General features: G+C 44.8%; 1 protein-coding gene across 6 annotated transcripts in view; it reads left to right on the top strand.

Annotated features, from left to right (window-relative positions):
* The first annotated feature begins 7,453 nt into the window (after nt 1–7,453).
* TBX20 (T-box transcription factor 20) overlaps nt 7,454–23,593 on the top strand; it is a 57,060-nt gene continuing 40,920 nt past the window's right edge. For 5 of the 6 annotated variants that reach the window (XM_078342197.1, XM_002751324.7, XM_078342199.1 and 2 more), the window contains exons 1-5: nt 7,454–8,056; nt 11,336–11,588; nt 13,000–13,164; nt 16,753–16,861; nt 20,871–21,029. In XM_078342197.1, coding sequence (XP_078198323.1) covers nt 7,930–8,056; nt 11,336–11,588; nt 13,000–13,164; nt 16,753–16,861; nt 20,871–21,029 — 813 coding nt within the window. In that variant the 5' untranslated portion in view covers nt 7,454–7,929. The remainder of the gene's footprint in view (nt 8,057–11,335; nt 11,589–12,999; nt 13,165–16,752; nt 16,862–20,870; nt 21,030–23,593) is intronic. The other variant, XM_017975117.4, reaches the window with a different exon arrangement.

The raw sequence follows: 23,593 nt of genomic DNA, 5'->3' as shown, positions 1-23,593 counted from the left end.
AGCCCGCACCGAGCGCTCTGCCGGCGCCTTTCACCATGGAAGACGCGCTCCGTATCCCGCAACCGCGCAATCTGCAGTCATTCGGAAAGCTCCGGGCCGAGGTCGCCCCCTTCGTCCTCCCAACCAGGGAAACTAAGGCTCCTAGCAGCCCAGATGGCATAGGGTCACACGGCTTGCAGAGGACAGAGCTGGCTTCAAGCCCTGACAGTCAGTCTGCCTACAAAATTTGCGAGTAACCCGGAGGCCGTGAGCGATGCGAAAGGGGCGCCCTGATCTGAGCGCAGGGCAAGTGAAAGCACAGTCCCGCGCCGAGCGCTGCGCGATCGCCCTCACCACCTTCTCCCCAGCCCCGTGGCAGTCTCCGTTGCGCCAGAGGGACATGCAGAATACTGGGTAATTGTCTTCAGAAAAGCAGAAAGCACATTGCCCAGGCCGCCCGGGCCCGCTGTCCACGTGCGGCAGGGAAAGACCTCTACTTGGCCTGCCTTCTTCTTCCGCTTTGCTCGCCGGGAGAGAACGCGGGACTTGCGGGTTGCAGCAGCCCGTGTTCTTCTAAAGTCCAGGGTCCCTGTGGGCCAACAACAAAGAAATGCTCGTGTTTCTGGGCTCTGGGGCTGTAATAATATTTACAAACACACCAGGAAAATCCAGCCCTTTCCTCCGAACAGCTTCGTCTAGAACAGAAATCTGACTAAGTTAGTGCTAGAAACAGAGAATTGGATTAATTGAGGCTAAGACAGAAAATGGAGGTAAAGACTGAGGAGCAAACAGGCTTGGGTCACACAGAGCAGGGTCGCTTTCTGCTCCACCCTGAAACTGTCTATCCGTGTGCCCTTCTGAGCAAGTGAGTTCCTTAGCCTTCTGAGCCTCATTTTCTGCAACTTAAAAATGCACACAGTAATGCTACCCGAATTAGATTATTGCCAGCATTATATATTTCACGGAAAGCCTCTAGTGCAGCGCCTGGCACATGCTAAGCATGGCTCAAAGCTCTCTGTAATGCACTGAAAAGCTGGCATCAGGACTTCAAATGGACACCCTCAAAGTAGATGAGTTAAACAAGGAAAATCCAGCCGTGAAGCCTGTTGTGAGCCTCCAGCAGTTCCAGCCAGGGCATTCACAGAGACCAGCCCCACTTTCTGTGCATCTGCATAAAGCTGCTCTTCTAATTGGCTGCCCATGGTTTGCCTTTCCCCACTGCAGAGCCTCAGAGACCCATGTACACACCCCAGAGAAGGCTGCTTCTCAAACTTCTTGAGTGCAGGACTGACACTGTGGCTCTTGAACACACATCCTTGGTCAAATCGAATTTATATCATCCCTAAATCAAAAAGAGGCTTCCCCCAGTTCCCGGGTTGACAGATAGTAATGTCCTTTGCCCTCACACAGCCTTCGTGTCATTTAATCTTTACAACAAACCCTGTGATGTAAGGACATATGACTGTCAGCAAACATATTTTACAGATGTAAAAAGAGGCAGCATAGCCCGGTGCCAGACTTCAACATCTTTCTCCACAAGGACTTTCACTAAAGTTGTTTGTTTCCATTAAGCCATTACACCCCTACAGTCTAAGAGTTCTTTAGCAAAATGTAGACGGGAATGTAATGTACGTTTGCCATGAGGACACTGTTTTTAATGCATCTCCCAGCTAGGCTTTGAACACTTGAGGGCATGGATCATAAGCAAGTTGTCCAACTCTGTCCCCACCCTAACAAGCCAGTGCCTGGCCTGTAATGAATGAATGCCAACAAATGTGAATTCTTTATGTCTGTTCTGATTTTCCTCAGGTCTTCATCGGAATTTGTACTCCTCCTATTTGTTTATATGTTTATTATCAGTGTTTCCTACCAGACTGTGAGCTGCACAATGCAGGAATTTTAGGATGCTGATCACTATTCTGTTGGATTCCCCGACCTCGTACAGTACCCAGCTCAGAGTAGGTGCTGTGCCATCCTGGATGAATGGACAACTCCTCTGCATTCGTTATCTTTTACTACATGCATATATCTTTTTTTCCCTTGTATTATACATGTCTCAAGTGGTCTGGAGCACACTGACATTTGGGAATAGGCATCCAGGCGGTTACAGTATGCATTTTGCCACTGTTGGGAGTAAGATGAGGCTCAGTCAACTGCTTCTGAAACGACTTACTGTGGGAGCTGGCAGCAGAGACATTGAGGGCTGCTTCCTGCTTGGGTCCTCCACACCTTGATCTCTCAAACCTCCTTACAAAAACAGCTGACTCTTGCTCCTGAAAAGCAGAGGTGAGAGGTGACTGCAGGATGTGTGGAGACGTTCTAGCAGTCACCGGAGGGGACTGTGCACAGTTCCTGGTGGGAGGCTGGATCATTTTCCCACGTGAAGCTATTCGGTAGTGAAACTCTCAGTTAGTTGAAGTTTGTTTTTAAACAACGGAGCAACTGCCGCTCAGGAAGCGCCCTCGGGCAGCCGGTTTGGCTGCAGCTTGCACCATCCACGCAAGCCCCACGCGACCGCCAGGGCAGGCCAGGGCACCCAGCCAAAAGGACCTTCATCCCGAAGCAGGAAACGTGTCCCGTGTCTGCTTTTCTCCCTACATGGGGATTCCAGGGTAATAGTCCCATGAGCAATGTAATGGTAGGAGCGACACTTTCAAAGCCACAGATTTCCTTTGGAAGCCCGGTTCTACTACGTATGGTTCGTGTCATTTCGATGAAATTCTTAACCTTCCTGACAGGCCCAGGACCGGGGTGAGCCCACAATTTAGACGCTAACCAACTCAGTAGTCGAGAAAGTAATATTTTAATGCAATAATTTTAGAAGTCAAAATTCATACAAAAATCATGATGTAAAAATAAATAGCATACGTCAACAGCCTGGCCTTTGGGACAGGGAAGGCGGCCAAGAGGAGAGTTGCAGAAGGAAGGTAGGAGCACGCATGGAGGAGGAGAAGGAGGAGAAAGGAGGGCGCAGGGTGCAAGGAGAGTAAGTCTGGCTTCCAAGCCCGCAGGCTCAGATGTTTTCTTTTGCTTTTGCAGTTCTTAATCACGCTGCGAGTTTTGCACCCAACACTAACGCGCTGATTCATCCACGGCCGGCAGGAGGCCCGGGCTCTGAGGGCGGTCCCGGTGGTTGCGAGTTCTTGGGGGTTGAGCGGGGAGCGAATGGCTGCGGGGAGGAGTGAGGGTGTCGAAGCCCCGAGGGCGTGCTTCGGGGCCTGGCGCGTGGGGACCCCGGGAGGAAGCTGCGAAGCCCGGAGGCGCCGCGTAGTGGGTACCAGAGGCGGCCCAGGGCGGACACGGTGAGGCCTGGGGTCCCGCGCCCAGGTAGCGGGGCTGCTGAAACTACGTGCGCCCTAGGCTGCCCGCCGTCCCCAGCCCGAGGCCAGGCGGGTTAACGTCGCAGCACCGCGGGCTTCTGCCGGAAGGACATTTCCCCTCACCTCCTGACCACACGGGCCTTGGAGAGAGGCGCGATCCGCCTTATGCCCACACGACATCCCTTTGTCTGCGCTACAGCTGGGCGCGACTGAGGTCTCGGGCGGAAAGCGCCCCGCACATCCCACCCAGGAACTTCGGTGACACACAGGGGAGCTGGATCTTTGCTTTGCCTTTAGAGCAAGGCTTGGGCAAGGGCGCCTCTGGTCCAGCTTTTGGTCTACGGGCCTCCTGGGTCGGCCCGAGGCCCGGACGTCCCAGCCACTTCTTGCAGCTAGGCTGCGAGGGAGCGATTCTCCGGGACCACTTTGGCTGGAGAAACTAAAACCCGCCGGGCGTGCGTCGGAAGGATCTTCGGAGGAAGGTCTCGGTCCACCCCTCCCGCCTCGCAGTGAAATCCGAGGCCGCGCAGCTCGCTCCCCATCGGGCACGGGGCCGCGCGCTGCTCTCGGCAAGCCCCGGGAACGCGCCGTAGTGGCCTTGGAGGGGTTGCAGCTCCTCTGCCCACTAAGCTTCAGAAGTCTTTCTGTTCCATAAATCGAATTTAGGGATCCAACGGCACCGAAGCCAGTTACTGTCGCTTTTAAAGCATCTACCAGAAAGAGCTGGAGGGTGGCTGCGGACGGAAATCTCCGGCCATGTTCGGGAGTAGATAGAGGCCCTTGTGCTAAGAAGAGGATCTCCCTTCTCCGCTTCTCTTTCTCCGCCCACGGAGGCTGCCAGGCTGCGCCCTCCGCTTGGCACCCGCCCCACCGTCTCGGCCCCGCTCCTGACCACTGCGCCTGCGGAGGACTGGTTAGACCTGCGGGGCCTGGTCCCGCAGCTCCCAGCAAAGGGAGCATTCGTTAGCATTCGTTAAGCGAGGGACTCTTGTCCAAAAGCCGGAAACCGATTACCTTCTGGGCAGTTTTGGGGTCGACTGTCTTCTGAGTTCCGGGAGCTACAAATGGGAATTTGAGAGAGTGGCGTACATGAGGAGACATCTTCCAGTCCTCCATATAATCAAATTCCATTTGACCAAACTCAGATGTCTAACAAAATTTTACATTCTTCGGCTCCAAAGTTTAAACGGGATGTAAATAGCAGCCCAATACCCTTCTGTGGCTCCAATGCTCTGTGTACAATCCAAAACCATTACTTTATATATGAGCACCCGAGAGACATGTCTCTCCAATCGAGAATTTGGTGTTCGAAATTAAATATGATTAAAACTCTATATTATGCTTTACTTACGTTGGGTTGATTGTGTTATATGTTAGGCATTTTATGCATATTAGGGCGTTAATCCAAACAGTTATCTTCCAGGTAGCCATAAATTATTGGCCCTATTCTAACGTAGCTGAAGAAACTGAAGCTTTGAGAGGTTTAGGTAACCTCTCGGTCTCCGGGGTAATGCGTGTTCAAGTTAATGTTCAGACTACCGCTGCCTCCGCTGCCAGCGGTCAGCCTGAGAAGGGCCTAGAGAGATGTGTTAATGTGATTGTTTTGTTCCAGCCCCCGGGTGGTTTTACCTATTAACCTGCGCTATCAGTGGGGTTTCGAACGCACCTCCTGCACTCTCCGCTTTGGGAAGGCTTTGAATCATCTTTTGACAGCACCTCTCTTTCCAGACTGGTTCCCCATTTTTATGGCATCATATTGATCTGCAAAGGCAATAAATCTAGGAGGAGGGACAGTGTGCCCCCGATAATAATGTTGCAGCATATGTTTTTACTGCCGCGGTTTCAACACCAACAAGATGCATAGCCTAGGGATCCCCAAATGGGTCACCCGGCTTTGTTTAAAGTGGCCTTTTCAATAGCTCTGGTTTGCCGCCTGCCTCCTACCGATCACTCATCCTTTCTTGTATAGTATTTTACCTGTAGAAGGATGAACAGTCGGGGGTTCCTGCACACAAGAGACAGAGCTGGGCTAAGGCCGGGAAAGGAGGCGGAAACAAAATTTGTGGCAATTCAGTTTTCCCCTTGCTCCATCAGTTTTTCTGAAAATGTTCCTCTTGTAATATTATTCAGATTCCACTTTGAATCATTAAGGTAATTAAGAAAGGACACAGTCTTCCTCTATGTAGAAAAGCAACCGCAAGGTTTTTTTTTTTTTTTAATGAAGTATAATTTCGAGGCAAGTGCTTGAAAACTAAATTCAGCTAACAAGATTTGCCACACCCTGTTGAAGCATACATATATCAAGGTCTAGACTAATAATGACATCCCCCGAACCCCGAAAATGTCCACTTCTTGAGAGACATCTTACTTTCTAGACAAATTCTAAGCATTTGATTCAGGAAAGGAACCACTGTGGGCCTTCCACTCAATACAAAGAAATGTCACGTATATTGAGAAGGTGTTGTGTGTGGGGAGAGATGGGTTGGCATAGGGGGCTTTAATAACCAAAACAGGGATCTGGATTGAGTTTGGGTTATCCAAAACCAGCACAAAATTTAAGAATGGAAACGGATCCTCAGAGCATCCTGCGGTTTAATCTGAAAGCCCTCGGCTTGCCAGCCTGTATTAACTCTACTTTGGCTCTTCAGCTAACAGCCCAGCCGTGGCTGCAGGGCTCGGGGCTGATCAGGGTCGGGGCCCGGAGTGTAAGTCCTGCCCTCCATCTGCTTCTAGCCGCTGGGGTGGACTGGCGGGAGATGGCCGCTCTGCCACGCAGGGCCCTGTTTTTCTCTCTCAAACGCACGTGGAGACGGGCTAGGCGACAGCGTAAATTCCTTCCAGCACCAAAGCCTATGGTTTTACAAATTTCCCCAAACACTTATAAATCGACACTTTGAACTTCGATAGTCATATCAGAACGCGTTTTTTAGTCACCTTGCAGCACCTTGTTAAAACCTATTGACACACGATGACCAAGACAGGCTGACGTCGCGACTCTTCCAGATGTCATCATTTTGTTCACACAAACGTTTGCGACAGCTATTTTAACTTGCAGTTTCCCCCAATAAATTTGTTTCAGGAGTAGTGGGTGGTGCAATGAAAAATTGGAGTTTTAAAATTTATTTTTTTTTAATTTTAAGACCCACGAAGAGGCTTCTAATAGCCAGACCGACTGGCTGGAAAAGAGAACAAATATTTACATGTGAGTGTGTATGTCAGCCTGAGTTTACATGGCTCCAATCGAAGCGGATTACCCTGCGAATTCAGAGAATTTGAGATATTCAGGCCGAGTAGGGCTAACAGGACGCCCTCCAACAAGGCCGTGGGAAGTCCGGGTCACAACCGCCTTTGCAAATCCAGAGCGGTCGGTGTCTGCTTAGCCCGGGCGCTACCGTGAGGTTCGCACTCTCCCACTGCGCGTCGCGTGGTCACCGTTAGGGCTCCGCGCCCTGACCTCCGCCTTTCCTTCCGCAGCCGCCCCATTGTTCGGAGTCCCTCTGGGGTTGGGAAAGGGAGCCCCAGACTAGAGGGGCACTGGTGAGGAGCAGAAGCCATGCTTCTGAGAGCAGCATCCCTTGCCAAATGCCCGTAATTCTCTCTAAGCTTATCTTTTCAGGGCTGCATTTGTTGAGCCCCAGTGTCAAAGAGATTAAATTTGGGACCTCGAATGAGAGTCCCAGCCCTAGGATCTGCCCGGAGTAGGGACCTGATCTGTTGGCGCCGGCTCAGAGGCGCAGGTTTTGGAACTTTGAGCGCAGTTAAGAAAAAGAACTCCCGAGCTTCCTCTGATCTGGTCATAGGTTTCCCAAGTGGGCCCTGCCGGGATCTCGGGCGTTAGGCCGCGATGATGTACCCTCTCCCGACAGCGCGCACCGCCCTCCCGCTCGGGACTGTGAGACCAGGCGAGGGTGTCCACGGCAGCTGCGTCAGCCTAGTGGGCACCCTTTTCCCTGATCCTGCGCTGGGCTACCGTACAGCCCGGGCGCCAGGCCACGCGGGCGCCGCGCCTTAGGCGCGCCCTGAGCGCCCGGCCCGCGGCCCCGCCCCCGGCGGCGGAATCAGGAAGCGGTGACGTGGTGCGGCGCTGACTGGCTGCGGGTCGCCGGGATCGCCGCCGCCAGCAAATTAAGGCTCAGGGCAGCGAGCGCCGGGGCGCAGTGTTCCTGGCTCTGCGCCGCGCTCCGCACGCCCGCGCCCCAGCAGCGGCGCTCGGCTGGTGGCCACCGCAGCCTGGGACGTCCCGGCTGTCCCCAGCCCCGGAGAGAGGAAAGGCGCTGACGGGATGCTCCGGGACCCCAGGGCTTTGTGCAGCTGATGCTCATTTCCGCCTTCGGATTGTGCAGCCTGTCGTCCTGCCGAGCGTCCCGGGGCGTGCGCACCCGCTGGAGTGCCCGGCGGGTCCTCTCCTCTCCGGCTGCTTCGCAGTCCCTGCGGCTCCGTGGCTCTGCGGTGGGTGATAGAGGCCAGCGCGGAGCTCTGAGAGGTTGGAGCTGACTCTTCTGGAGTCTCTGGCCCCGCTGTGACTGCTCTCGGAAACTTTGCGCTGTGTTTCGGGTCTTTGTCTCCCTTGGGGAAGCTGGACGGCAGTTCGGCCGACACCGTCCCTGGCCAGGACCGCGTGGTGGGGACCATGGAGTTCACGGCGTCACCCAAGCCCCAGCTCTCCTCCCGGGCCAACGCCTTCTCCATTGCCGCGCTCATGTCGAGCGGCGGCTCCAAGGAGAAGGAGGCGACGGAGAACACCATCAAACCCCTGGGTAAGTCAGGCAGGCTACAGGGCTCTCCGCCGAGGACGGGGGTGGTGCGCATCCTCTGTCCCCCTGTCCCCTGGCCGCAGGCTGCTCGAAGCAGCTTCTGACGCTCAAGCCATGAGCCATACATCGCAGGTGAGATTTTTTTTTTTTCTTTTGGGTCGAAGTTTTCTTTGGAGGCTTTAGTCTGTTGAATGCGATGGGCTGTGCATCTTGTACCTGGGCCCGTCGGTCTCCGCAGTTGTCTAGAATCCATATATCACACCGGACATATGTTGTGTGTGTATGTTAGGATAAAAACATTCGGAGAAAAATAATAATACAATCCCTTTTAATTTGCTGTGCGTTTAACACCTGCTTGTGCGTTTGAAACCAAGGGGACGCTAAACGACTTCACAGGAAACCAGTTCAGTTTTCGTTTTCTGCTGAGTTGAATAGACTATACAGAGCGAGCTCTTTGAAACCACTGCGAAGTAGAATAAGCCAGTTCTCCCCGCACGAACCGTTTTATTCACTGAAGCTACAGATTCATCACCAAGACATCATTTTATAACTGTCGACATTTTCATTTGAGGTTGGCAAAAACACTAACCAGTAACCATTTCTCAAATTCCTCTACTTTCAGTTACATTGTTTGTTTAACAACCTTTACCATTTATAGAAGACACCAGGCTAGGAGGAAAGGGAGAATAAGAATTATGTTCTCTTTCTCACTAGTGAATTACATGGAAAAGAACCAGCCCAAGGTAAATATTTAAAAATCCCTTTACAACTGAGAGAGACAGAACCGGTCTCATCATTGCCTTGTGGGTCCCCAGGAAATAATTACCGTACGTCCTGATCATCTGGTATCCCTAAAATGTGGAAATTTTCTTTTTTAACCCTCCCCAAGTTTTCTTTTCCTCTCTCTGGCCTTTCCAACACTTTAACATATCATATCCAAAATAATAACAAGAAAAAAAGGAAGCGTTCGAGATCTAAAATGAGGTGCTCAGGCATAAAGACAGAGAAGTAAAATTCCTGTAGCTACTTGGAACAGAGGGAAAAGTAACTAGTGGATCTCTAGAAAACAGAATGTCAAAAAAGAAAAAAAACCCACCTCTCCTCTAAGTTTTCCCTCCCTTACCCTGGTTCTTCCCACCAACCTCCCATCTCAATCTAAACCTGGCAAAGAAATGGAAACAATCAATCAAACAAACCCCAATTGTTGAGAAAAATAGAACTAACAGTTTCAAAGTTTTATTGCGGACTCTGAACATTGTGCATCGCTGTTTAGCATGCATAATTGCTGAATGCTTTGTACATATCTCAGTTTATTACATCGCAGGAACAGAGGATTTCACATTAAAATTCCTGACAGAAGTGTAGACAGCAAATTGGGAAACATGCCAGCCCCAGCTGCCCTGTCATTTCAACATTACTTCCTTCTCTCTTTATTTTTCTGAGAAAAACCAGCTTTTATCAAAATTTCTAAATCTTGAACATTAAAGCCATTCCTAGCTCACAACTCCAACACCACCCCGAAGCCCCCACCCATGAACAGACACTCGTCTATAAAACGAGTTTCCCTCTCCTGGCTTTTGAGATGGGCTCAAACAGAACTAGCAGGCGTTCTTGTCCCTTACACTGGCCAGTTCAACAGAGGTGACTGCAAGCCACGGACTCCAGCAGGAGAAACACCTAAAAGTTCTGTTAAGAGAGAATGTGAGACTTTTGTTGAAGCAAACTGTAGAGTGGGAGGAGGATTCCAGTGTCTCCCAGGACTGCCCATTTAAACGTCTGAAGTCTATTTAAAAGAACACTTTCAGTCCACTGAAGCATTTCTATTTCATCCGGATGCACTGGTCAGTCTGGGGCTTAGGGAGTTTGCCGCTTTCGATTGTCAGAAAAAAAAAAAAAATCATTAAGACTACTTTTTACCTCCCTCCGAAGGGAGGGAGAATGTGAATGTGTTTCTGAAAATATTAGTAGAAAGGAAGATTTTGTTATGGCATGGTTTCCTTTCTTTAATCTGAAAAAAAATCAGGATGGCGGTTAATTTGATTATTCTTAAGTTAAAACATTCCCATGGGTTGGATTATCATTGCCTGAGAAGTAAAAGTAAAAACATTCGGTCTCCTGTTTTCTTCATGCACAGACGTGTAGGAAATAAAACACCTTATGATCTGTGTATGTCCCATATGCCCACATGCATTATATACATGCTCACACATACATTTAGAACTGGCTTTGATTTCTTGAGGGCACATAAGAGATCAGCTTCACATTGCAAATTCAAGTAGTTTCTTTTTTAAGATGGAAGATAATTGGGACAATTACAAAAGTCTCCCTGTATTCCATCAAAGTGACTGGTGTAGTCCGAGGCCCTTATCAGCTGTGGGGGAGAATGTTTGGTTCGTAGGCAGCAGTATTCCAACCTGGTGGTGGATGGCAGAGCATTCTTCCCATTTTAATACACTGCCTGGGTTGGAGGTTGTTTTCCTCACTTCTAGGACCTTTTTTGGGAGAAAGAAAAATTTTATACATCACCCCTCAAGTAATTGTTCCACGTCTATTCTGAAAAATGGCCCACAGAAAATGGCCTTGCTAAATCTTGTGATTTAGCAAGGTGTCTGGTAGCATCTTTCAAAAGATCTTGGGCTGGGAGGAATAGTATAAAAATGTTCTAGCTCTCATCATAAAGCCTAGAAAACTGAAAGTCAGGCACAGAGGTGAAGTGACTGATTTTTTGTAAACCATGTTCCCCATTTTTCTTTTACCTTCCTATCTTCCTTTCCTTTTCTCTTATGGAGAGAGGACTCCAGGAAGGAAGAGAAAGTTCCTCTCCAAGTGAGGAAGGTGCTGATCTCTTTGCTGTCTTGGTCTCCATGGAGAGAATCCCTCCTGGTTGTCAAAGAGGCAGGACTGGTATCGGTTTCATGAGCTGTGAAGTGTAGAATTTGGGAGGGTGACAATAGAAATATTTGCTATTCATCCCTCATGATCATCATCTTTCCCTTCTTCCATGCTCACATTTTTATTTCCCAGAGTGGGCTGCAGTACTGGTGGTGACAAGCCATCATTCTAGAACTCAATAGTTTGTTCAGGAAACACTGGGCATGTCACCCTATGGGAATCCCAGGTAATTTTACACAGTGATGGGTCCTCCCTACAGCCCCGCCTGGAGTTTCTGACCTTAACTTTTCCTGAGTAAAATCCAAGTGACCATTGTGGTTATGCTGTTCTTTCCAGATCTTTCCTTGTTTGACAGTGTCAGCTGTCATTCACCATTCTCTTTGCCTCCAGAGCAATTTGTGGAGAAGTCGTCCTGTGCCCAGCCCCTGGGTGAGCTGACCAGCCTGGATGCTCATGGGGAGTTTGGTGGAGGCGGTGGCAGCAGCCCATCCTCCTCTTCTCTGTGCACTGAGCCGCTGATTCCCACCACCCCCATCATCCCCAGTGAGGAAATGGCCAAAATCGCCTGCAGCCTGGAGACCAAGGAGCTTTGGGACAAATTCCATGAGCTGGGCACCGAGATGATCATCACCAAGTCGGGCAGGTAGTTGGGCCTTGGGGTCTGGGGGTGTGGAAAGTCAGGGCACTCCCTGAGTAGCTGAGGGCGCTTCCTGGAACTGGATGAGAGCTGGCTGGTCACAGAGTGGAGAGCTAGCTTTGCTCCAGGGCAGCTTATTTCCACCAGCTTCCTTCCTGCCAGCTAGCTACAGGACTTCGTCATTTGCGTTCTCTGGATTGTTGAGAAGGGCACAGGGACCAGGGAGGCACACTAGCCCCGAAGGGTGTGGTCTGCTCTCCCTGGAGCTGGAGAAGGTTTTGGCGGCTAGGGGGTCGGGATCTGGAAGGAGGAGGAATTTGTGCCAGGGGTGCCTGGCGAGCTGCTGGGTGCTTCTAGGTGGGTGAGTAGCTTCCCTTTTATCAGGCTCAATTTGCAAAAGCTGCCAACTCCAGTTAAAAACTAAAATTAAAACCTGGGAGGAAGAATGAAATTTGAAACGATAAAAATCCCTGTACGAAGGAGCACTGCTGGGGGCCTCTTGGCGCCAGAGCTGGGTGGGCTCCGGCCAGGCAGGAAGCCGCAGGGCTGGGGGAGGTTGGGATGGGGCAGAGGCCGGCAAAACTTGGTGGCTGTAGCTCTGGGGACTGCAGAAAATACCTGCAGGGTCTCTAAGAAATCCTTCCTGGAAACTTCTGCCCTTGGCTTTTCTTTGGCAAGAGCAGAGTTTTCTGGCTCGGATGCCGGTGGGTTGTGTGACTGGGTCAGCTCCAGGGACTTCGGGTCCTTTGAGGATTAAGGTGCGATTGATCATTAAAACGCATAGGGTTGGCTGGGCGCCGTGGCTCAAGCCTGTACTCCCAGCACTTTGGGAGAACGAGGCGGGTGGATCACGAGGTCAACAGATCGAGACCATCCTGGTCAACATGGTGAAACCCCGTCTGTACTAAAAATATAAAAAAATTAGCTGGGCATGGTGGTGCGTGCCTGTAATCCCAGCTACTCGGGAGGCTGAGGCAGGAGAATTGCCCGAACCCGGGAGGCGGAGGTTGCGGTGAGCCGAGATCGCACCATTGCACTCCAGCCTGGGTAACAAGAGAGAAACTCCGGCTCAAAAAGAAAAACAAAAAACAAAAAACAAAAAAAACGCATAGGGTTTCCCCTTAATCACGGAATTTCTAGTGTTAACACATACCCCCACCCCCACCCACACCTTCTCACCTAGCAATTAACACTGACTTAAAGGTGACACTTGAGATTATCTAAGCTTGGAAGAAAACCCGGGTCTCTGTATTCACTTCTCTGAGGCTTTAAACAAAGCAAAAAGGGGTTTTATGGACCGGAGTCAAGAGTCAGGCCCTTTCCCTCCCTCCCCCCTTCCCGCTCTTCCTTTCTCTCTTCCCAATTAGGGCCAGTTTGTTAGCGTAAACAGGGTCCATTTTCTGTCTCTCTCTGTCAGGAGGATGTTTCCCACCATCCGGGTGTCCTTTTCCGGGGTGGATCCTGAGGCCAAGTACATAGTCTTGATGGACATCGTCCCTGTGGACAACAAGAGGTACCGCTACGCCTACCACCGGTCCTCCTGGCTGGTGGCTGGCAAGGCCGACCCGCCGTTGCCAGCCAGGTTTGTGCCTCTGGATTTTTTGCTGAGAAAACTGTTAGTGCTTCTGTCAGAGTGTTTCTGGCTTGTGTGAATTTTGAGCAAGTGGGTATTTAAAGCAGCGGGCTCTGGCAGGAGAGCGTTCCCAGCCTGGACACTGCGGGATTGACCATACAGAATATGGGCTAGGCTCTGAGGAAGGTAGTTTGTGCATAGAGAAAACACTGTCGTTGAGTTTGTTTTGTTAGGCAGCAATTCATTTCAAAGTTTTTCTTAAATTCCAGCTTGAACATTCATTAGAAATGTGGACCCATTTTGTATAAATATAAATATAGACATCCTCTCTAGTTGCTGCTTAAAACGAGACTGAATAAGCCTCCTGATGAAATGGTTGTCCTAAAATCCTTTTTAGAAGAGTGTATTTTAGTACAGTGGTTGCTTATGGTGTTTGTTAATCATGTGGTTATAACTCCACATCATAAACACCATTTAGGTAAAATTCAGTTGTTTTTGACCAATAAAGGGTTCAGAGATTTTAAAGTAAAAATAAAAGCCAACTCTTATTTTCTCCCTCTGTAATTTTAGTGGATGAATGTAATTCAACAACAGGTTCTTTTACATGAAACATTCTTCAATTAATACATTAGGGATCGTTGTATGTACTATTGCTAATACAGTGTTTCCAGGAGTGCCATCCTTCAAAAGGCACACGCAAGTATTTATTATTATTGCTTCAGTCAAATGAGTATTCTAACAGGAAAAACATGCATTTACTTATATGAAGAATGATAGATGAAGTTACAGGAATCTAACTGCCTATTTTAATACAAAACGAAGCATATTAGCTGACTTTATGTTTTGGGTTCCAAAACTCAGCCTTATACCTTTTCAGTTGTCAAATGACTCATTTTTTGTAATTGATTGAAAGTTCATATCAGAGTGAAGAGTTTATTTAAATGTCCAGGTTTAAGAACTGTTCAGTTACGGCTGGCACCGTGTGTCTAGTCTGAGTCACAGTGAAGGCAAAGCATCAACAGGCAATGACACATACGGTTCAGATCAAATATTCGGCCTAATTAGTAGTTTATTATATTATTGAGCTTATCATATGCTAAGTGCACTAGGAAAGAGATTAAAAGCAATCTCTCAGAGTTTTCCATTCTAGGAAGAGACTGGAAAGGTCGTCTTCCCAGCCCTTCCATATCAGTATATTAAATAACAGTCAAGACTAGGAAAATCTAAAAAACAATTGCTGCTCATTTTTTTTAGTTGAACAAGAGTCACCGTTTATAAGAGATATTAAAATTAGTAAAAGTAGTATTCTCGTCTATTTACTATTAAATAGTTTACTATTATTCTTGAGCTTCCTTCCAAATGTTTCAATATTGTTTTAAATCAGAGAGAGAGAGAGTATTTTAGCAGATTCCTAACCATTTACTACAAGCAAACCCTCTTTTTCTTGTTTTCCCTCCAGTCTTTCCTCTAAGAAGTTAATCACTCTTATTAAACATACATTTTCTTCCTATCTGAAGGTATGGGGAGCTGATGCAGGCCAGCAGGACTTTGGAAATACGACATGCCTTGTTTATGTTACTAATGTGTTCTGGTTGGAGAAGAAAAGTGTATACCAATACACTATCTTAACTGAAGCATGTTTAAGCTATTGCTGGAATTTTAAGTCTCCGGGGGACTTGAGAGGAGGGGCTTCCTGTATATTTTTTTCATTCATCCTAGTTCAGCTTTTTTAGATTGATATGAAATACAAATGTTTAGCTATAGATGGGATAAAAATATTCTAGGTGATAGCAACTATTCTTTATTATTATTGTTAAAAAAATAGTTTGCTATATTATCTGTCTCTGTAAGAGAAAAGCGAAGAACTTAGGAGGTGATAATTTTGTACTGATGGCAAACATTTCCCATGGTTTAAGGACTTTGAAGCATTTTATTTCATACTGAAGGTCATTGGTCAGTCATTTCTAATCAGAAGAAACAATGCTTGACAGTATTGCTTGATAATAGTAATAGGCAAGACATTATTTATGATCTAAAATAATGTTACATTTTCATATAGGGCATTTCCTTTTCTTTAAAGTACGTAATTAATATTTAAATACATTAATATTAGCTATTACATGTGGAGAATGTGATCCTTAAAGAGGAAACATTTCATCAACTTTCAGAACTTTAAGTACTTTTGGACCTTTTTAGAGGGAGAAATGTGATTCTGAGCAGTAAAACGACTGCACCCATACAGAAAGCTACAGTCTTGGAAGCCTGGTGCTTGGAAAGTGGCTGTGCTCTCAAAACATAACTGAAAGGCAACTGTGAGCACTCCTCCCAAAAACAGTGGAATTAACAGGCAGGCAAATGCCTGAAGCCTTTAGAGCTTCTCTGTAGCTCTGGTAAGAATCTTTGGTGCTGTCAGCCTTTTTTGTGCCTTGCTCCTGGTAGGCTTTGTGAGTTTCAGCATGGATACAGAATTCTTCTGTTCTTAGTCCTCTGTGTGACAAACCATGGCACAGATTTCTTGTTCTTTACGTGAGTATTGCAAGGAAGATTTTATGACTTCTTATCCCTTGCTTTTGCCCTAATAAAAATATTTATGTTTAGTTATAGTTATAAGGATCCTGTATAAAACTTTTGTATAAATAAGCTTTTACATGGATAGAGGAATCTGTCCTATTAAATCAAGGATTTCCATTCCCCCTCATTAGTGCTGTGGTCTCTATCTGACTGCAGAAAGATTTATGTCAAGAAGATACTAGGATGGGGACTTACAAAGAGCTGCACTTAAGGTGACTGTCACAGGTAGAAAAAATGACCTGCATTTAACTGTGAGGGAGTAAAAGATTGCCCTGCATGTAGCAACTGATCAATAAATGATAAACAAATTTTTCTCATCAAAGTGAGTACTTTTTTTTGGCTTATGCTGTTTACAAAAAAATAAATAATTTGAAGTGTGTCTAGCTTGTTTTAACTTTTAGTGAGCACATAAACAGACAATGTTGACAGCAGTAGTGTTTAACGTAACTGGAAGAACAGCAGACTCCCACCTGATCTCTGGACTACTGGAAGTTCTTCATGTCCCTATATTAAAATGACTCCATCTTGCATTTACAAAGAATACAGACTTTAAATTTTAAAACTTTAAGTTTACATAAATTGATGCTGTAAAATTATTTTCTCTTTTAAGTTATTTATGTTTTCATTGTTATTTTGGAGATGCTTGTAATAGGAACTTCTTACACAGTTAGTATAACCTAGTTTTTCTTTTGAAAGCACCTTCAACAAGATTTTGCAGTTGATAGAAGCAGACCAGTAGTTTACTAGATAGATGAAAAGAAAAACCTTTAAAAAATGTCTTGATCAGTCTTTAACAGAACATTTGTTAGGTATTAACTCTTTTAGATCATTGAAACATGAAGAAAAACATTATACATTTTGGAGTTGTTTTGACATTGAAATATTAATAAATTTGAGGTATATTGGGCAGTAACATTTACCACTTACATATGGTTTGTGTGTTCCTTTAGAATCAGAACATTTTATAACCCACAGAGACAGATTTTTTTAGAAAGTCTTCATAAAGTTTTCTCCTGTCTTTCTTAGGCTCTATGTGCACCCAGATTCTCCTTTTACGGGTGAGCAACTACTCAAACAAATGGTGTCTTTTGAAAAGGTGAAACTCACCAACAATGAACTGGATCAGCATGGCCACGTAAGTACTGTGCCATGAACTGTGCAGGTTCCCTGAGAGGGAATGGACAAGTCTCACAAAACTGCCTCTCCCTGAGTCCCTTCTTGCTTTCCCTCTCTCCTTCCCACCTTCTATCTCTGAGTCATTTTATGGGAACATTTCTTGTTTTTCAGGGGACCTTGACTGATTTTGTTAATAGGTCATTTACAGGGATGCTGTGTGCCATTTCTATACAAGAAGGTCAGGGACCTTCTGTCCCGTGGAATTCCCAAGGCTTCTGAAATTGCTGTACCACTCAAGCCAACTAAACTAAGGGAATATACATTTTGGGGGCTACTACAGCCTGTTCTTGGGTTCAGCATCTAATTTCTGTCAGCAGCATATCAGATAGTAAAACCTAAAGATGATAGGGCTAGGACCTCTGATGGGGGTTCCCCAAAGTGTGTTCTGTAGAATACATGTATGCGAGATGAAATAGAATCAAAGGGGTTTATGTCCAAATCGGTTTGGGAAAAGGCTGTTTCCTCATTATGTAACCTTTTTAAAAAATTCTTTTGGAGAGTTTCATGAATATTAAAGCATAGAGAAGCCCCATAATTAAAAACAAAAATTAGGTTTTTTTGTCAGTATAAAGTTTGTTAAAATGTGGAAAAAAGGGAAATTAACTCTGTGTTCTTATCAGTAGCTTAGTAGAACAAATAGTCATTGATACAGGTCCTTACATATTTGATAAAATGACTTTTTAAGGTACTATCTGGGATGTTACTTCGTGCTCCTAAATAAAGATTCACATAAAAATTTTGTGTTAGATTTTATGCTAAGAAAACTTCAGAGAGACTTCCATAACTTTTTGCCTTCTTTTAATAATTTTAATTGATACTTAGTAACTGTACATATTTTCGGGGTTCATGTGATGTTTTGATACATATATACAATGTGTGAGGATCAAATCTGTGTAACTTAGAGAAACTGTTTGAAGACCTTTCTCAACAAAGATGGTCATAAATAGATAATAAGAAAGTTCTGGGTTTGGTTTCAAATGGTGAGATTAAACCTGGAACCAAATAAATGGCTTCAGGTGCTAGCAGTATCCCTCTGCCTGTAGGAGACCCTGTTTATTACAAGGAAGTCAGCGTGGCGGCTTAGCTCATGACTCTGGTGTGGTGCTGTTGGGATATTGGAAGTACCTTAATGTGCTTCTGTTTTTTGTGTATTGAAAAAGAAAGACAATTGATCTTTAAGGTTATTGGCATAATTTTTCTTTCTTTTTTTTAAACATGCTTCTACTGACAAATTTTATTCAGGTTAAAATTGATGAAGTATGGAATGATTTTTTTTGTATGTCAATGATCATTCTTAATGTCATTTACATTAAAATTTATTGAGCTTTAATGAAAATTTTTGCAGGGAAAAATGAAATTCTTTTATGATTCTGGAATTTTTTATATATGAGGCTTTTAGAGGAATTATATGGCTCTTTCCACGAAGACTTGAGAGTTCATTCATTGTGAGATTAGTTGCCCATAATTGAAATGCTTTTTGTTTAGCCTCAGCTTCATTGGGTAGTAATAGCTCTAAACTCGATTTCAGATGTTCTAGGGTCTAGCCTGATTATACCAAGATTATACCTTAAAAAACTGATTAGTCTTAGACAGTTGCTTATATGCATTTTAGCTTTAAAACTTTTATATTGGCCAGGCATGGTGGCTCACATCTGTAATTCCAGCACTTTGAGAGGCCGAGGTGGGGAGATTGTTTGAACCCAGGAGTTTGAAACCAGCCAGAGCAACGTAGGGAGACCTCATCTCTATGAAAAAAATAAAACAAAAAATTAGCTGGATATGGTAGCCTGCACTTAGAGTCCCAGCTACTCCGGAGGCTGAGGTGGGAGGATCACTTGAGCCTGGGAGGTGAAGGCTGCAGTTCAGCCTGGGCGACAGAGCAAGACCTTGTCTCAAAAAAAAAAAAAAATGATATTTAATATAACCCTTTGTCAACAGAATTAGTGTGTTCTGAAAACTGCTAATACAAGGAAAGATTTTAGAACCTGTGTTGTTTAGCTAACTTCTTTGCATAGATTCTGAAGAAGGCTCTCTTACAGACCCATTTTTAGTTTCAGAAAAGGAAACTTTGTTATTCTCAAGAATTATTTCTTGAGTGAGGCAGGGCCCACATTTCCGTTAGTGTTCTTTAGCCCTCAAGTCGCAGGAGAGCTTGAGCAGAGTCGGGGAGCCCTGGGGTCTTAGTGGCTGAGTCTGGGGTCTGAGTCTGTCCAGTAACCTTTCCCAAAGGAAATTAACCTTCAGGTGGTGGAAGTGGGGAAAGAAGCAGCTTATTTAAAGCTTACTTCTTGTTCCATTGTGGTATGTGTATATATGGGTGGATGAGTATTTGAAAATTCTTCTTGTCTTCTCAGTAGAATATATGATGAATGTTACTTTTTTCTTATATCAGTGACAGGAGGAAAATGTTTGCTTTTACTGCTTCAACTTTATTCAAGTTTTATGACTGAGTATCAATAGCTTGAAATCCTTGGAATAAATGCATTGTACAAAGAGATCATATTATCATTTTAAAATATTATTTTGATTTATTTAAAGACACCATTTATTTCAGTTAGACAGCATGTTCAAAATTCAATCCCAGTTAATACCCCGTAAGTTCAGGTCAGCTTGCATCTCAGCACAGAGGGAGACTGATTATATACCAGTTATCCCACGGTGACTAGTGTTTAATTCTGCTGAAGTCAATCGGCAGAAACACCCATGCCCCACACCCAGGTTAGCCAAGAAAGCCAGGGAGCCGTCAGCTGCATTAATAGCCGCAGCAACCAGCATAGAGTGCCATCGGTCCTGCCACGCTGTTTATTGGATGTCTCCTGAGAGTCACACTCTCTACCAGCTCCTTGGAGAGGAGGGTACACAGTGTGACCCCTTTTATCCCCAGAAAGACATACCCCCACATTTTGCAGGCTTAGATGGCTATCTGAATGGCAGGAGGGGAGATGTGGAAAACCTTTTACATTGGAAATTGAATTTTATTGCCCAGATACTAGGGGAGGGACAGTGGGGGGTGGGGAGTTGGGGAGGGATAACATGGGGAGAAATGCCAGATATAGGTGATGGGGAGGAGGGCAGCAAACCACATTGCCATGTATGTACCTATGCAACAATCTTGCATGTTCTTCACATGTACCCCAAAACCTAAAACGCAATTATATATATATATAAAGATATGTGAAAAATGCCATCCTTGGCTGCCTTGTTAACAAGGGTGTGTTTATGGTTTTGAAGTACTTGGCAACTTTTTTTTACTAGCTACAGAATGGAAGATGGCTATCATGATTCAGATTTGGTCCAATAACTGGAAGTTGGAAATCAAGGAAGCTGTCATAAATACTCCTTCTATTACTACTAATAATACAGTTGAGATTTACTGAGCACTTCCTGTTTTCTCTGTGCCAGCCTTATTAGGTTAGTACCATTTTTGCATATGAGAAAACCAGGAATTGGAGAGACGAAATCACATGGCCCAGGATTAAAGGACTAGAACTGACAGATTCAAAATTTTAACCCAAGTTTGCCTAACACCACACTACTTTTCTAAACTCTTTTATATTTTTCTCCATAAATAATAATCTGGCCTCCTAGAATGTATGATTTCTTATTTTAGAAAATTCAGATGTGTCCTTTGGTCTAACTAGACTAGCAAACTATAAGTATTTAAAGGGCTTGATTTAAAAAATAAATAAAAACTTATCCTTCAGATGTCCCCTCCCCCATCATTTTAGAAAGGACACTTGAAACAACCTGTGTCATTTGCAGTTGTTTTGGCAAAATGTGATTCACAACAATGACTCTGCAATATCTTGTGAAAATGATTTGCCTCGAGGCTGGAGAGGGTAGATCTGTATCTTAAAATTGACTTTGAAATTGCAGATGCTTTGATTCTTTCTGGTCTCCCTGTAATTTGGCCGGTTTAGCAGTGTAAAAGTACGTAAAGTTCAGTACTTCCTATCTTTCTGTTGCAGATAATTTTGAACTCAATGCATAAGTACCAGCCAAGGGTACACATCATTAAGAAGAAAGACCACACAGCCTCATTGCTTAACCTGAAGTCGGAAGAATTTAGAACTTTTATCTTTCCAGAAACAGTTTTTACGGCAGTCACAGCCTACCAGAATCAACTGGTAAGTGTGTGGTTCACAATTTAGTTCCTGCATAAGAGAAGGAGTTAGGAGGGTCTTACATTTTCTTGGAGAGAAGAGATATCCCAGTACTCAAAATGGATGTTGACTTTGTAGAGAGCTATTGAGTTTCAGTGCTATGACCTTTAAGAGTGTGTTGAGTGACTGTGTATTACACTGTATTTTCTAGAATCTTTATATGATGGGTCAGATTTTTAACTGCCCACTTCCCCACCCATACCTTCACCAGTCTGCCTTCTCACATTTTCTTCTTCAGAAAGTTACCTGCCTCTTCTTCCTTCTCCTGGTAACATACATAAGCATGTTCTTGTTGCTTCATAAAATTTAAAAGTTCAGTTTCTCTGCTGAATTAAACACACATATTCTATCCAACTGCCCAAGCTGCTGATACTTTAGATATTTTGTGAGGTTTATTCAGCTATAATTTAGGATGAGATAATTTTAGTAAAATGATTTTTAAATGTCTTTTTAGATAGTAAACTACAATATGTAAGGTGTTGTATATTTAACATCAAGGTATCTAATTTGTTATTGAGTTATATGCAGGTTGAATAATTATCCCTAATCCAAAAACCCAAAATCTGAATGCTCCAAAATATGAAAGTTTTTGAGCATTAACATGACACGCAAAGGAGATGCTCGTTGGAGCATTTCAGATATTAGATTTATGGATTAAGCATGCTTAACCTGTAAGTATAATGGAAAATTCCCAAATCTGAAAAAACCTGAGATCCAAAATACTTTTGCTTCCAAGCATTTCAGATAAGGGATATTCAACAGAGAGTATTTTTTACTGTCTGTTGGACATCACATTTAAAATTGATGCATTTCTGGCCAGGTGTGGTGGTTCATGCCTATAATCCCAGCACTGTGGGAGGCCAAGGTGGATGGATCTCCTGAGGTCAGGAGTTCGAGACTGGCTTGGCCAACGTCGTGAAACCCCGCCTCTACTAAAAAGACAAAAATCAGCCAGGTGTGGTGGCAAGCGCTTGTTATTCCAGCTACATGGGAAGCTGAGGCAGGAGAATCCCTTGAACCTGGGAGGCAGAGATTGCAGTGAGCAGAGATGGCGCCACTGGACTCCAGCCTGGGGGACAAAGTGAGACTCTACCTAAAAAAAAAGGTTTTTTTTTAATTAAATTAATGCATTTCTTCATCCATAAGACTTATTCCAGCTTAGTAAATATTTATCAAGGCCATACTAAGGGCCAGGTACTGATAGACACTTCCCATGAATTTTCTTGTTTTATGCCCAGCGTAAGCTTGAAGGGCTGTGGCAGTACTAACACTCCATAGGTGAGGAAACTGAAATGAAGGAGAGGGTAAGTTACTTCTCTCCGTCAGAAAGGATCAGAAGTAGAATTCCTTTTCATAGACTTCAGTATGAAAGGAAGTCACATGCTCAGTTTACTTGACACATTCCGTTGTTCATAAACTCTGTGTCTTTGTATCTTGCATTTATTTCAGTGGTCATAGGTAGCCAGGACTACTGCTCTCCTCTTGTCCTGATGTTTTGGGGTTTTGGGTTCTGAGTGATTAGCTGTAGATACTGCCTGGTAGATGGCTCAGGGTCCAGAGGAGGTTGGTCACCTGAAAGCGAGATTGTGTGGAACCTCTCGGGAAAGGCAATATGAAACTGACATCACAGGTAGCCCCCCACAAATGAGATAATAGAAGCCAGGAAAAGGGATGTGGGCAGATGGCCAGAGTGGTTGTGTAAGGCTTACTCTCCTAGGATTTCTGTACAACTTTGAGTAGATTTCATTTCGCCAGTGGCTGCTCATTCCCTTACCTATATATTAGGACCAAGAGCTGACCAGACAACTTTAGGGGATTGCTGTGAAGATCGAATACAGTGGTCTGTGTAGGCTTGTTCCAAACAAGCCTTTGGAAGCTTGTCAGGTGCTCTGTAAATAAGGCATGTGGCTATGATCGGGCTATCTCAGAAATGTCAAAAGAGAATTTGTCACCATTTGGGTTTTAAAATTTTAGTGGTGTATTACTTAATGAGATAGATAAATTAATGCATAATTATTATCATGCTAATCATCTTATAGTAAAGGCAAGTATTGTAGCCTTTGGTTATCTCCAAGTTGATAACATAGGAGTGGAAACATTCAGAGAATGCCCAAGCCAAAAGTTGGCGTGTAGATGGAGGCCCATAAAGGCCTAAAGCGCTAGTGCTGTTTCTCTGAGAATCTGGAACACTGAAACTAGCAATCCTGTTTTTAATTTATTGGAGGGCATGTGGAATGCAAATGTCATGGGCTCCAAAGAGATTCTGGACACATTTCATACTAATTAATTTTATAGCTTTTATAATATATACCATGCATATTCTGGTTTCTCTTCAGATCGTATCATATATACCATGCTAATCTATTATAACAATTTAAATATTTAAATCTATGTTAAGTTAAGAAATCTTATTGATGTTTGGGAACGACATAGACACTTGTCATGTGGAAACCTCATTGCTTTTGTCATAATTCTCTTTAAAGACGGCCAAAGCAAGAAGAGGTAAATTGTTTTTCTTCTTTATTTTT

Source organism: Callithrix jacchus, chromosome 11 (assembly GCF_049354715.1).
Source record: "Callithrix jacchus isolate 240 chromosome 11, calJac240_pri, whole genome shotgun sequence".
In the NCBI taxonomy this organism is placed as follows: Eukaryota; Metazoa; Chordata; class Mammalia; order Primates; family Cebidae; genus Callithrix; species Callithrix jacchus.
This window is presented reverse-complemented; position numbering and strand designations above follow the sequence as displayed.